Source organism: Bombina bombina, chromosome 1 (assembly GCF_027579735.1).
Source record: "Bombina bombina isolate aBomBom1 chromosome 1, aBomBom1.pri, whole genome shotgun sequence".
NCBI classification, from domain to species: Eukaryota; Metazoa; Chordata; class Amphibia; order Anura; family Bombinatoridae; genus Bombina; species Bombina bombina.
The window spans coordinates 813,539,384-813,556,171 of NC_069499.1; the positions used below are offsets into that span (position 1 = coordinate 813,539,384).

Below are 16,788 nucleotides of genomic sequence, written 5' to 3' on the forward strand. Positions count from 1 at the left end.
ACCTACCTAAAAGTGGAGCTCTAAATATCACTTTCGCGAAAGAGATATTAGTGCTCCACTGAGTGATACCAGCGCACGCTAATGCACGCTGGTATTACAAATTGTCAACAAATTTGCCGTTTGTGGGCGCACTATAAATCAGCGCTTCACTTTTAATCTAGTCCAATATATATATACGTACATTTTCAGAAGAAAAAAATATAATTCTGTAGCAAGACGGACAGGTATTATTTGCTTAAATATAAAATGATGTCTAGGTCAATAGGATTCAGACAATAATTTATTTCTATCACAACTGTCATATTTAAATAAAGCACATTAGACTAAGGCGGAACATAACATTTTGACAGATAACATTAGATTAATCTCGTGTACAGATTTATATTGAAGTAATTACTCCAGGAATTCAATCGGAAGTATTTATATATGAGTTTTTTGTTGCTGGAGTGTGGTGATGATTTTTAGGACATGCCACAGTCTGAGTTATTGCTGGAAACTTTATGATTGTGTTCAGTCAGTTATCATTACAATCATCATTTAATTGTAAAATATGGAGAAAATAATCATAGTGACTGACAACAATAACTTATTATTATCATTAAAATGTTAGATGCTTCCTATTTCCAATTTAATATTATGATTAACATTTTATAATGCTGATAATATGCCTTATATTGTGCACTGTTTAGGCAGACTGCTCTTAGACATATTAAAGGGGCATCAATCAACAGATATTCTAGTAAACAGAAAATGCACCAACAGGTTTTATTAATGTGGAATTATTAAAGGATTTTGCTTTAGTTTTATAGTTAACATTTTAAAAGGATAGTCTCCATTTCAGTCAGTCAGAATTCCTATGGGATGTGCTTTAAATGTTTCTTAGAAGGCTTCAAACCCATTCTAATTTATTAGAAAACCACTCAATATCCCATTTATTACAAGCTATGCCAATATGCTTGTAGTGGGATAACACCCCTATACCTTGCATGAGAACAGTTATACACCCCTGTTTTATTCATGGCTTTGGGCATGTATATTTTGCTTTTATTTAAGTCTTGGGAAATCCTTGAGAAAACACAACTGAATGGCCTATGCTATGGCTATTTGTTTTACTTTTTATCAGTTTTTTTCTGTGTGTGAGTTAACAAGCCGAATGGCTTAGGACATAGAAGTGAAAAAAAAAATCCTACCGTTTTTTCTCACTAGAATTGTGATGGATTGGATGAATAGGGTTTGTTTTTCTACTTGTATGAACACTATCATTTTCAGTAGATATAATCAATGTTCAAATGGAGAGATGGGTTGAAAAGTCAGAGCATTCTTACTACTTGCAAAAATATTTGTGATTTTGGCAAGCATGGTGTGGGCTCATTTAGGAAAGATACATTTTCACAAAAATTTAAAGAATCATTTGCATTGATCATTAATGACATTGGAACATGATCTTATTGCAAAGGCACAGTCAACCAACCCCAAATATTACATAAGAGACTTTTTTTTCTTTGGTTCGTCTAAAAGAGTTCATTTCAAATTGTATTTCAATTTTTTTTAACTGCTGCTCCTGTCCTCAATTAAATTATTTTTTTCTTGTAGAGCTGTGTCCCTCTCCAACAGTAAAGTAGAGGCAGTTGTCCTTATCAGTCAATAAGGATTATTTTCCTTTCAGAAGCAACATTTGCATAGTTTAACAAATCAAAAGCAATACAGGGTCATGCCCCTTGAACATGTAAATGATGTAAAGAAGCTCCCCCTCCAATCAAGCAGTCCTTGTAAAGAAAATGGCAGCACACGAAAGTACCTAGTTTGCACTCAATCCTTTGTTAGGAGAATTGAGCAGGCAAAGTATCTACTAAATTTATAGGACAATGTACACACATTTTCTTTAACCCTTTTAATGATGAGGACAACGTGATCATCATCCACACAATTTCATTAATTTGGCCAATTGGCCCAACATTGTCAGAAGAATCCGGGGATGTCAGTTATGTCACCACACATGGGTGTGTTGAGATCACCAGTCCCAGAGACCTGAGTAGAGGCCCCTATGTGAACATCAAAGTTATTTAACTATAACCGAAGGCTCAGTAATTAAGGTGTTAAAGACAGAAGAATTGCATTACTGTCTAATGCATAGCAAAAAGACAAGCCAATAGTCTCACTTTGAATTTAAAACAAGCAGTAGATTTTTATTGACAAAATTTAAAGTTTTCTCTCATGTCCCTGTCTCCTGTATCAAGGCACAGAGACTCCTATACGTATATATATATATATATATATATATATATATATATATATATATATATATAGTTGTTAACTCTTTGCTTTTTGACAAAAAACCAAGAGAATGAAGTGCATTTGATATTAGAAGTAAGTTGGAAAGTTAAAAATGGTATGTTCTGTCTGTATCACAAAAGACCTTTTTTGAGGTTTCATGTTCCTTTATATATATGTCTAATATTTGGCAAAAAACTTTGTAAGATTAATGAAGAACTGAAGATTTTTGTCTGAAAGAAAAGTTTAAGAATTTAATTGTTAACTTCTGTTTTGTAAGTAATATGTAAGTTTTGTGCATTCTTAATGAATCTAGAGATATTTTTTTTTTCAGTTTATAATCCGCTCTGAAATCGTAAGCAGCTCTTGCAAGCAAATGAAATAACGTTCAAGCAATTTCATGAAGAGAGAAGGTGTCTGTGACACAATTTCTATTATTTATTGGAATTAGTATTCAAAAAGAAATAAGTGCCTTTTCTAATTTGCAAAATTCTTTCTACATTCACACATTATGATTTTTGAATGACTAATATGTATCTCATTTGCATAGATGTGTTTTTTTTCTGCAAGTGGTAAAATGCAAATTGACCATCGCATAATTTTTCTCTTCTTCCATCAATATTAACTTGGTCTGAATTAATTGTAAAATGCCAAGTGACTGTAAGATGTTGTTTCAAACAAGAGGGGATGCTAATTTGCTTTTATAACTAGCTTAAAACTTCATCTAAATGAAAATGTGATTCTCTGAATTCATTCACAAACAAGATGAATATTAACTTAATTAGCCTATTTTAATGATGACTAACCCAATTTCAAAGCATGTTTCTTCTAAATGAATTCTTAATTACCAAATTTGACCTTTAATGTGTTTGATGAATACATTGATTATCCAGCTAAGATGTCTATATTAATACTTGGCTGATGTCCCTAATTTCTGTTTTGTAGTAAACTTCTAGCACTGAAAATTTCATTTTTATTATGTGCACTTTTCTTTACTTTTAATATCTCACTAAAATCAGGAAATGTTGCTAAACATATCTAGCGCAAGTCTGACAGTTTTACCAAAATGTACAGTTATAAAGAAGCAATGTGAACACACAGAAGAATAACATAATCAGTAAATGCATTATATCTGAATCATGAAAGAAAAAAATGGGTTTATGTCCCACTTTTTTTCCTACAGTGAAAATAATCACATTTTGTTGCTTTGCAGACACATTTTTGTTTATCCAGTTGGAATTACTCAGTGCAACTTATAACATCCAAGTGAAAGATATAACACCATAGTTGTAAAAAGGTTATAAAGGATAACCCCTTTGTGTCAGTATTTTGTTGAACCACCTTTTGCTTTAATTACAGCCTTTAGTCTGTTGGGATATGTCTCTACTATCTTTGCACATCTAGACTGTGCAATATTTGCCCAAATTTCTTTGCACAACTGCTCCAGTTCTGTTACATTTGATGGTGACCGTTTGTGGACCGCAGTCTTCAAGTCATGCTACAGATATTCAATGGGGTTTAAGTCTGGGCTCTGACTAGGCCATGCAAGGACATTCACCTTTTTTCCTTCAACCACTGTGTGGTCATTTTTGCTGTGTGCTTTGGGTCATTGTCATGTTGGAAGGTAAATCTTCTTCCCATTGACAACTTCCTGGCAGAGGGCAGCAGATTTTCTTCAAGAATTTCACAATATTTTGCCCCATTCATTATTCCGTCTATCCTGACAAGTGCTCCCGTGCTTGCTGCATAGAAACACCTACATAACAGGATATAACCACTGTCATGAGATGCAGGACATATGCAGGACACAGCAATGATGGTACAACTCTATTTTATTACAGAGCATAGAAACATACATCTAGTCAGGTTGATTGTACTAACTAACTGCGACACAGACTACCGGACCTAAGCCCCGCCCCCAAACTAGTGACATCACTTCCTGCTCTCATGACATCTTCCCCCTTTTCAAAGGGCGAAGCCAGTGGCGTCACTAGGGGGTGCGGGCCGCACCTGGGTGACACCCTCCAGGGGTTGACACCACCAAAAATTTTTTTTATTTTTTTTATTTTTTTTTATTTCATTGAAATTCAAAGAAATACAATGTAGAGATGCATATATTTTTTTTATTAGAGGGGCCAGCATTTGTGAACATTAGTGGGACTGGGGAAGTTGTAGACAACTGCAATTTCCACAAATAGTTTTCCCGGCTGCTTTTGCTTGTTTTTACTTTGCTCTTCCACTGCCCAATTTCACTATGAATGTTGTGGGTGTGCCGTGGGGCTTGCAAAGTTGCGCTGCTAGCCTAAACCTGCCTGCCTATCTGTGCTCACTGCTCAGTGGCGTGTGGAGCAGTGGAGTCACTCACTGCTGTGCTGTCTCTCTAATTGGGAACTGGGAAATCATGAGGGGGGTGCCTGTCACCTGACCTCATGACTGTCTGACACTGTCTCTAAAGTGATGGAGCCACGTATGATGCCCACCAGACCGGTACGGTTACGGTACACTAAGTTCACACTGAAGAGGTAGGAGGGGAGGACAGGCGGGGGTCTGGGGGTGGGCAGAGAGCAGAGGTGCTTGGCCATAAGAAGCAGTAAACACGCGGCCCGGGGCTGTGCACTGACAGACTTGGAACAGAGTCAGAGAGCAGAATTTTCAGAGTTTGCGCGCCTAAACCTTTTCTTTAGTGATTTATTTTTAGAGTGCTCTGTTTATGTTTCATTTGATGCTCTGCTGAGCCAGGGAGCATCTCTAGGCATGAGCTTTATAATTAATGCAGTGCAATTTACATATTTTGTATGTGTGTGTGTTTTTGTGTGTGTGTGTGTGTGTGTGTGTGTCTGAGTGCTTTTGTTTGTGTGTCTGAGTGTTTCTGTGCGTGTGCCTGAGTGTTTGTGTGTGTGCCTGAGTGTTTTTGTGCGTGTGTCTGAGTGTGTTTCCGAGTGTTTGTGTGTGCCTCTGAGTGTGTTTTTAAGAGTGTCTGAGTGTGTCTGAGTGTTTGTATGTGTGTGTGCCTGTGTTTTTGTGTTTGTGTGTGTCTGCTTTCTGGGGGGAGGGGGGTGACACCATAACATACAGCACCAGGTGACACCAACCCTAGTGACGCCACTGGGCGAAGCATACATTTAAATATAACAAATAACAGAGTATACAAAGAGCATACAACAACATTTTTGAACAGTGTATAGTAAATTGGTTACAGAAAAATTAACAACATTAATTACATCCTGACTTGGACATCGGGGTAGACTACCCTAGTCCACAGTGACCATGGGATTATTCTGCCCATACTTCCGGTCACTGTTCTAGCTAAAGTCAGTCCCTATATCGGGCCGGAAGTTTCACCACTCTTCAGCTTGATGTAACTTTGCATGAACTGTTCTCTGATACAGAAGATGGTGAATAAGAGTTCGCTGGAGGCAAAGACATATCCCCGCTGTGATCTTGCTGAGGGGAAGGCACCTCTTTTAGAACAGGGGATCCCACCGGTGTTGGTACTGAGGCATCCAGTTCCAGACTCTCAGGTACAGGCTGAAGATGTCTTTGGTTACGGTGTGTAACCGTCCCTCCATCAGTAAGGACTACATAAGACCTTGGTTCTGAAGAGCGTCCAATTACCGTAGCATGCGTCTTCCATTTCTTCTCATCATCCAGTTTAATTCTGACAGTTTGTCCCGCATTCAGTTCCTGTAAGGGCCTGACAGAATGCCTCCTGTCGTAGAAGAAACGATAACCCATTTTGGCCTCTTCATCCCTCCTAAGGACTTTGTCCCGAGGAACAGGGCCAGGCGGCTTGAAGACACCCACTGAGGGTAAAGTGGTGCGAATATGGCGTCCTAGCATCAGCTGTGCTGGGCTAAACCCGGTGGCTTGAATGGGCGTCGCCCTGTATGACAAGAGGGCTAGGTATGGCTCAGATGGATTTAGAATAAATTTTGTTGTTTGAACTGCCCTTTCAGCCATTTCGTTGGCCTGTGGGTAATGTGGACTTGACGTGGAATGTACAAAGTCATATTCCCTGCTGAAAGCACTGAACTCTGTAGAAGTGAACTGCATACCATTATCACTCACCAGCTCCATTGGAATGCCCCACCGGGCGAATAAGCTCTTCAGACGAATGATAACGGCTTGACTTGTGAAATCATTCAGAGGTGCAATTTCCAAATACCTGGAATAGTAGTCGATCACAACAAGGAACTTTTCCCGTGCAGTTCACACAAATCAGCAGCTATTTTCTGCCACGGCCCCACAGGCAGCGGAGTAGAAATCAAGGGCTCCCTTCTCTGATTAGGCCGGCGTTCCTGGCAAAAGGCACATTTAGACACATGATTTGTAATGTCGGAGCTGATCCCAGGCCACCACACAGCTGTAGCTGCCTTTTCTCTGCATTTTGTAATGCCTAAGTGGCCATCGTGAATCCTGTTTAACATCTCCTTCCTCATGCTGCCAGGAATTACGATGCGGTCTTGGAACAGCACCAACCTCTCCAGCTCTGTGAGCTGCGACCTCTCTGGCTGGTAAGAACTTATGTACTTTATAACCTCTTGCAGATCTGTGTCCAAATATGTCTCTTTCTTTATTTCTTCCAGTTTCCTTGAAGAAATGGTCTTAGAGGCCAGAACTGAATCAACATACACTTTCACATCAGATTCGGTGGAGGATTTTTCAGCAGCAGCCAGTGGGAGCCTGGATAGCGTATCTGCTACAACCAGTTGTTTCCCCGGCACATGCACTGCCTGAACAATGAACCTGAGTAGTCTCATTAAAAGTCTCTGGCATCTTAAGGGTGTTTTGTCGATATCATAAGAGTTGATTAGAGGGACTAGCCATTTATGGTCAGTCTCCAGACTAAATTTCTCCAAACCCACTAGATAACGCTGAAAGCGCTCACAGGCCCAAACTGCAGCCAGACACTCTTTCTCAATTTGAGCGTATTTTGACTCAGCAGCCATCAGTGTGTGGGAACAGTAGGCAATGGGCTGTAGTTTTTTTTTTCATTTAACTGCAGGAGAGCAGCCCCCAACCCATAACTGCTTGCATCAGCACTAACCACAGTCTTTTTGGAAGGGTCGTAGAACCCCAGCACTGGGGCAGACCCCAGCAGGGACTTTTCCTGCATAAAAGATTTTTCTTGTGAAGGTCCCCAGACCCAGGCAACGTCTTTCATTAGCAACTCTGTGATAGGGTGTAGAACTGTTGATAAATCTGGAAGAAACTTGCCCACATAATTTACAAGGCCCAATATCTGTCTCAGCTCATGTACATCCGAAGGACTTTTCATCTGTTCAATAGCACAAATTTTCTCGGGGTCTGGTTTGATGCCATCCCCATTGATGATATGCCCAAAGTAACATAATGCAGTTTTCCTAAAATGGCATTTTTCTTTATTTAACTTCAGCCCAGACTCTTTGATAGCCTGCAGCACACAACGTAAACGCTGATCATGCTCTTCCACTGTAGACCCATACACTAGAATGTCATCCATGACGACTGCCGTGCCCACGTGGTCATTCAGGAGAGAACTCATTTCCCTTTGAAAGATTTCAGGAGCAGAGGATATCCCAAAGGGGAGTCTGCAGAAGCAAAACTGACCTACCGGTGTGATAAAGGTAGTCAGTTTGCGGCACTTTGGATCCAGGGGGATCTGCCAAAAGCCGCTAGAAGCGTCCAATGTAGAAAAGAACTTCGCCCCAGCTAACTTTGGAGCTATATCTTCTAATGTCGGCAGCACAAATCTCTCTCTCTTCACTGCCTCATTCAACCTTTTCAGGTCCACACAGATGCGCACCTTTCCATTTTTCTTTGCAACAGGAACAATGGGGGCACACCAATCAGTTGCTTCAACAACCTCTTCAATAACCCCCATAGACCTCATGCGCATAAGCTCCTTCTCCACTTGAGGCATGAGCGGGAACGGAATTCTACGGGGAGTAGAAATACTGTATGGGACTGCGTCAATTTTAAGTGCTATACGGACTGGTTTGCAATTCAGTAGGCCCAATTCGCCAAACATATCTTCAGAGATCTCATTCACTTTGGCTACGAGGCCCAAGTCGCAGGCTGCTTTTCAGCTCAATAAATGCTAACACACTGACCTCGAATCACATGCACCCACATAGTGAACTTTCTTTGCTTGTACTCACAGCTGGCAAGAAATTTCCCCGCACAATCGATGCGGCCACCAGGACTATGGACGTTTGTAGTAACCTTCACCAGCTGGGGCTGTCGAGGCAGTTTCATAAATGCAGCAAAAGACATTACAGTGATATCTGCTGCTGTGTCAATCTTAAAATCAACAGTAAAAGTAACCTTCCAATCGTCCTCTGAGCTTGGCCGTTCCACAACAGACCCCACAAAAGACACTTCCTGACCCTCCTGGTCACTGTACACCTGCATCTCCTTAATGTATTCAGTTTTGCACACCACTTCAAAATGGTCCATTCTATTACATTTTCTGCGTCTTTTATCTCTGGCCGGGCATATAACACTCTGTTCATGGGCACGGTAGCACTGTGTGCATCGGGCATGCTGCGCCCAACCACTTCTAGGTCTATCCGTTACTTTAGATCTGCCGCTCACACTGTGCCTTTCACTAGCAGTTTTCCTGAACTGTTGCACTTCATCCACAATACTCTCAGACCTCAGATCAGCACTTTGCTTTTTCACCAGTTCACTCTGGCGGGCCATCCTAATAGCCCCATCTAATGTTAAATCAGGTTCTAACTGCAGCTTCAGTGAGACTTCAGCATCTGCATTTCCAATAAATATTCTGTCTCTGATTTGCTCTTCTTTAGCAACACCAAACTCACAGAATTCAGCTACTTCATACAGGCTGCGCACAAATGACTCCACAGATTCTCCCACACGCTGATTACGTTTGTGAAAACAAGCTCTCTCATGAATCACATTTCTTTTGGGCACAAAGTGGGCACTGAGTTTATCCATAACTATATCAAAGTTAAATTCTTCCCCTTCTTGGAAAGTAAAAGCATTGAACACTGGCTCCACATCCTTCCCCATAGAGTATAACAGAGAATTAACTTGTACTTCACCACTCTCCTTGTTCAGTTTGGAAGCAATCCTGAAGTGCTGAAACTGCTGACACCATGTGGGCCAAGCTGCAAGCTGAGAGAAGTCAAAAGGCTCAGATGGGGTAAACTTTGACATTGCAATCGATCAGGAACAGAAGCGCAAGCCAGAACTTCTGACACCATGTCATGAGATGCAGGACATATGCAGGACACAGCAATGATGGTACAACTCTATTTTTTTACAGAGCATAGAAATATACATCTAGTCAGGTTGATTGTACTAACTAACTGCGACACAGACTACCGGACCTAAGCCCTGCCCCCAAACTAGTGACATCACTTCCTGCTCTCATCACAACCACCTCCATGCTTTACTGTATGTATGATGTTATTTGGATCGTGAGCTGTATTTGATTTCCTCCAGACATATCGTTTGGTGTTGAGGCCAAATAATTAAATTTTAGTCTCATCTGACCATAACACCTTTTTCCATGTGGCCACAGAATCTCCTAGGTGTGTTATGGCAAAACTCAGTCGTGACTGCATGTGGCCTTTCTTGAGCAGCAGCTTTTTTTTTATATGTTACGGGTAAAGTCAAATATCTGGGTTATCCTAGGATTACCCGGGAAACTGACATTACCCCAGCAGCTGTGGGTAAAGCCTTATGTAATATCATACATCGGGCTTTACCCAGGTAATCCTAGGATTACCCAAAAGCTTTTGGATAAAGCTACCTGCTTGCTTAAAGTTAATCACAGCGCTCATAACACCAACAGAACCTAATCTCTAAGCACACATATGTACTGTGCATTGTAATTTCCCCTGGCATCCACCCCATGTGAACCTTGGGGAATGAGATTTACAATGGGGCTTTGCCCCCTTGAACCACCCAGGCAGAGACAAACAAGATAGTGAAGATAGGGGAATTACAGTGCAAGCATTTGCTTTATCCAGAACCGTTACCCTAGTATTACCCGGGTAAAGCCGTGTGTATGATCTTAAATCTGGTTTTACCCACAGCCGCTGGGTAATGTCAGTTTTACCTGGGTATCTGACTTTACCATAATATATATACAAAACAGTTAACCAGAGCCCTTAAATTGTGGTAATCATTCTAGAATAAATCACAATTGTGCTCTCCACTTTTAATCTGGCCCTTAAAGAACCACTCAATGCAGTAGAATTACATAATTAACAAGTACATAAAAAAAGACAATGCAATAGCACTTACTATTTTTTTCACCCTTTTTTCGGCTCCCTTTATCATGTCACAGACATCAGCCAATCACAGACTAGTATACGTATACAAATAAAAAAACTATTTAAAAGCACCCCATCTAGAGGTACATAAATAAAGGATATGTGATAGGTGTTGAAACTGTGTAAATACACAAGTCTTTCTGGGAGTTGTTGCCACTTGGAAGTCACGGTACTGGAAACTGGGTGAAAAACTGTATAAAAAAGCAGAAGAAATAGGGTGCAAAATCCTCTAAACGTAGTATGTTAAAACCACATCAATTTATTGAAAAAGTAAAAACAAGTGCAAACTCCTGATTTACAACCTCAAACAACTGTGAGGTATGATTTAGGCACATAGGAACCAATAAGGTCTCTCATCGATATTCCAAAAGAAGTTGTGTCCCAGGTGTCTCTCCTGCAATCAAAACTGATCGTCCTGTGTATTAGGAGTCCTGCTGAGCACACTGCGAGAGTTCAAAGTCCCAAAAGTTCCACAGTGGAAACGATTAAGGCCACGTCCACTGTCTTCACGTCACAGCTCTCAGCTATTCCCCGAGCCAGCTTTATAGCGAGCAGCTGTTTTAGCTTGTGACTGCAATTTTAAATCTGTTTTTAGGACACATATCCACTGTGGAACTTTTGGGACTTTGAATTCTCACAGTGTGCTCAGCAGGACTCCTAATATACAGGACAATCAGTTTTGATTGCAGGCGAGACACCTGGGACACAACTTCTTTTGGAAGGTTAGAGACCTTTTTCTTCTGCTTTTTTATATAGTATACGTATACCCTGTGAGCTTGTGCACATGCTCAGTAGGATCTTGTTCCCCAGAAAGGGTGTATATAAAAATTAGACATGTGCGATTCGTTTCGGATCGATTTGGAAATTCGGAAAATTCGGAGATTCGGATCGATTCGAATTTCCGAATTAAAATACTGCCGAATCTACCGAATAAATCTGAATCGAATCGAATACATCCGAATCGATTTGAATACATCCGAATCGAATCGGTTGTATTTGGTAGATTCGGATGGCCGTGTATTACACTAGTATTGTACAGTATATTAGGTTTTATCACTCTGCTATGGGTTAAACCTAATATACAGTACATAATACTAGTGTAATACACAGCACATCCCACCTAACACTTACCGAAATTCCGAATCGATTCAAATCGAATCGAACCGAACCGTATCGAACCAAATTTTTTTCTGAATCCGAAAGAATCCGAATGAATCCGAAATGAATTCATTCAAATTTTTCCAAATTCGAATAGATCCGAACCGAAATTTGAATCGATCCGAATCGAACCGAACCGAATTTTTCGAAGCTGCACAAGTCTAATAAAAATGTGATAACTGAAGTAAATTGGAAAGCGTCTTAAAACTGCATGCTCTTTCTGAATCATAAAAGTTTTATTTTGACTTGAGTGTCCCTTTAATCAGCGTCTTAATATTTTATTTATACCCAGCAGAGAGCAGTAGCCTAGCTTTCATCTCTCTTATACCCCATAAGGAACAATAGATAAGGCACCACAACTACGCTCAGGCAACTCATTAAATGTGTGAAATGGGATAAACATCCATAATTGTCTATACACAATATAGAAGGATATAAATAAGCATAAAAAAATCAGTGATTGATTGCCTCGTCAGATATCTATCTATCTATATACAGTATCTATCTGTCTATCTGTCTATCTATCAATCCATCTATAAATCTATCTATTTATAAAAGTTTCAAATTAGGACTTCACTATTCATTTAAGAAGAAATTCAGTTTGATGCAGTGCAGGGTTTATACTTAGAATTCAATGTTTATTTGAGTCTCTCAATTACTATTAATGTTTCCCACCACTGCCTATCAGTTCCAGCCTCTCAGGATTACCATGTGATCACTATTACTATCTCCCTTGCAGCCGTTTAGCCAACGTTTTATAGCTCATGAAGACATCAAACATCAGGGTGCGCGGCTTCCAAAAAGAATACCTGTGATCACCAACTGGTACATGGAACACTCTGCATAACACAACTGTGTACAAGAATATGTACAGAGTAACAAATGCTATAAAATATTACAAATGAATTGTACAATACACCTGATACATACAGCTGGAATAAAATAACCACAAATAAGTATATATGTATGCTAAACAATATAGGTCTCTAGTGCCTCTTTAGGTTTAGTTCTTGTGCATTTTTATGTAACTAATTCACTAAAGAATAGATAAGTTAGAGATGAATCAGCTTTAGTAAATTAGATGGATAGGCTAACATTGGAAATGGAAATACCGCTTAGTATAGTTTACCCAGTATTTAAAGGGACGATAAAGTCAAAATTACATTTTCCTGATTTAGAAAGAGCATCTCATTTAAAAAAAGTTTCCAACAAAATAAAATATGGTTCTTTAATGTATTGTATGACTGTTGCAATAACATCATGAATTACAACAGATCATATTTATTCACAAATTATTGAACTAGGAATGAAGTTGCAGTGCAAACTAAAGGGACAGTAAATTGAAAATTAAACTTTTATGATTCAGATAGCATATTCAATTTTAAACATCTTACTAATTTACTTAAATTAGCAAATTTGTTTTGTTTTCTTGATATTCTTTGTTGAAAAGTATACCTAGGTAGGCTGAAGAGCATCAATGATTGCTGATTGGTGGCTGCACATATATCCGTGTTGTCATTGTCTTATCATTAAATGTTTAGCTAGCTCCTGGTTGTGCATTGTACCTCCTTCAACAAAGATACCAAAAGAATGAAGCAGATTTGATAATAGAAGTAAATTGGAAAATTCTTTAAGATTATATGCTCTATCTGTGAAAGAAACATTTTGGGTTTCATGTCCTAATAAGAGATGTTGCCTTACCAATAATATAATATTTTGGCAAAAACAAATAAAATAAATGATGCCATCTCATTAATCTCAATGCAATGCATGTTAAATATAAATATATATTTCCAGTTAGTTTCCATATTGTCCCCAACCCTATTACCTTTTTGTTACTATTATTAAAGGTTATTTATGTTTGTAAGAACATTTTCTTTTTTTAGATTTATAGAGATACGTCCCTCTCGACCAATAGAGTTTGCATTTCCTACTAGTTTTGATGGAAACAACTTTTTAATGTACACTTTTAATTGAAATATTATAAATTGCTTGCCTTTATATTCAAGATAGAAAAACATTATAAAATATTTTCATTTAAGAATCATTTTCTTCTTTATTACAGTTTTGTGTAATTTATAAACTGAAACACAAAAGAAAGACATTTGAGACTATGGGGCCAAATGATCGAGCTCCGAAACAAAAGTTATGAAGTAGCGGTTCAAAGACCGCTGCTCCATAACCTGTCCGTCTACTCTGAGGCTGCAGATAGAAATCAACCTGATTGAATATGATCGGGTTGATTGACAATATCAGTATACTGTACAACAGGATAAATTATCTGTTGTGGCTTTGTACCATAAAATGACTGAATCTTTACAAAATCTACTAAAATGCAAAGGTCAAAGTGCTAGTTATAGGTCTAGTGTACCTGTTATACATTGTTCTATTTCTTGTGCTTGACTATAAAAAAGAGAAAACAAAATGTCATAGGCTCTAGCATTATTTTGTTTTGCCAAAAAGTAGATATGAAATATCTGATACACATCTGCAGCACATTGTGTTCTATGGGGAGAACTTCATCTATCAAACATAAAAAGGGACATAATATACTTATTTTATTTCTTTCATGATTCAGATAAAGCAAATAGGGCTAGATTACAAGTGGTGCGCTTAAGTTGGTGAAGTCGCTGTATTGTAATATTGTAACTGTGCTAACTTGCACATGTATTAAAAGTTGAACGTAAACGCGCACCACTGAGCACCATCTAAATTTATGCTAGTCAGGTTAGCGTGTCTGAAGACCCTGCATAAATGCTTTAGGAGAAAAATAATTGTGCATCAAACACAACATAATAACATTAAAAGAAAACACTTATATATATATATATAATATAATATATATATATATATATATATATATACTGTATATATATACTGTATATATATATATATATATATATATACACACACATACATGGACGTCCACAGAGAGGACTCGTTGGTAAAGTCAAAATCCTCCTTTACTTTATATATATCCACACACACACTTTGGAGCCCTTTCCTTCTAACACCTGAAAACATAAATAATAATTTTAATGTTTTATCATATATTTTACTCAGTATTTACTTGTCAATAGTTAACATTCCATTGTTCTTCACATAGGAGAAAATGTTGGTAGTTTTTTAAAATTTATCTTCCAAAATATATATCCGTATATATCTATACCTGAATATAAATTTATATAAATATATATTTTACAATTAAAAAAATCATCCTATTTCTAAAAACATATATATATATATATATATATATATATATATATATATATATATATATATATATATATATCAAAAGACTCGACGAATCAGCGAAATTTGGACAAATTTGCATTTGTCCAAAGCCCGAATGCACATTTCTATTGACAAATTTGTTTTGTTGTCAGCAGTAGTAGGTAGAGTGCACGTGCCTGGAGCAGTGTTCTTGCATATGTATAATTTTTGCGAAAGTGCTCAAAACCTGTGCAGACTACCAACCTGCCTTTCAACAAAGTAATTTTACGCTCTTATTAAAGGGACAGTAAAGTAAAAAAAATAATCTTTCATGATTTAAATAGGGCATGCAATTTTAAACAACTTTCCAATTTACTTTTATTACCAATTTTGCTTTGTTCTCTTGGTATTCTTAGTTGAAAGCTAAATCTAGGCGGTTCATGTGCTAATTTCTTAGACCTTGAAGACTGCCTCTAATCGGAAAGCATTTTGACAGTTTTTCACCACTAGAGGGCGTTAGTTCATGTATTTCATATAGATAACATTGAGCTCCGGCACGTGAAGCTCCTAAGAGCAAGCACTGATTGGCTAAAAATGCATGTCTGTCAAAAGAACTGAAATAAGGGGTCAGTTTGCAGAGGCATAGATACAAGGTAATCACAGAGCTTAAAAGTATATTATTATAACTGTGTTGGTTATGCAAAATTGGGGAATGGGTAATAAAGGGATTATCTATCTTTTTAAACAACAAAAAAATCTGGTGTTTACTGTCCCTTTAACAAATTATTGGAAACACATTAAGGATAAAAAAATTACAGTAGAGTGTCCCTTTGCCATCAGATGCAGTAAAATGCTATTTTTCTTTTTATCCATAAAGTACAACTCTACAACATAATTAATTTACAGTACATTTGTGTTTTTAAAGTGTGCCCATCATATAATAATACATTTAAGTTTAACATATCTTCTCTTTCTGCAGATGAGCTCAGTAAAAATGCTTCGGCCCCGCCTCCATGGAATCCTGTTCAAACTGACATTTGATGAGCATATTAGCAACATCAAGCCTGACATCATTTCTGTAACAATAGCATGTGAGGAGATGAAGAAAAGCGAAAACTTCAAGAGGATGATAGAGTTGGTTCTTCTTGTTGGAAATTACATGAATTCTGGTTCCAGAAACGCCCAGTCCCTTGGTTTTAATATTAACTTTCTATGCAAGGTATTTAAATATTTATATTTATTTATTTGATTACATTATATGTTTCATATCATAGTAAGGATAAACATGGTCTATACATGACAAAAACACTTGTTCTTTTTAGGTAGAAAACATTTTCCCCTTGGCATTCATTTTGCTATTTGAATGTTTCTGTAAAATTTTATATTAAAGGGACATGAAACCCAAAAATTTTCTTTCATGATTTATATAGAACATACAATTTTAAACAACTTTCCAATTTACTTCTATTATTTAATTTGCTTCCTTCTCTTGTTATTCTTTGCTGAAAGGTTTATATAGGTAAGCTCAGGAGCAGCAAATAACCTAGGTTCTAGCTGCTGATTGGTGGCTGCATATATACAGTATATATGTTATGGGTAAAGTCAGAAATTGGTTAATCCTATGATTACTCGGGTAATCCTAGGATTACCCAGTGGCTGGGGGGTAAAGCCCAAAATAAGATCATATTTTGAGCTTTACCCGGGTAATCCTAGGATTACCCAAACACTTCTGGATAAAGCTAATAAAATCATACATTTGGCTTTACCTGGGTATTGCTAGGAAAGCACACCAACAGTAAATTAAACATTTTTATTTTGGCTTACACAAACACTTATGTTTTGTTACAACAGGAAATGA

The 16,788-nt window shown here is 37.8% G+C and overlaps 1 protein-coding gene across 1 annotated transcript in view; it reads left to right on the top strand.

Moving 5' to 3' along the window:
* DIAPH2 (diaphanous related formin 2) overlaps positions 1-16,788 on the top strand; it is a 2,325,141-nt gene that overhangs the window by 1,245,027 nt on the left and 1,063,326 nt on the right. Inside the window, 1 exon segment of the mRNA XM_053699395.1 lies at positions 15,910-16,149. Within this exon segment, the coding sequence (XP_053555370.1) occupies positions 15,910-16,149 (240 nt within the window).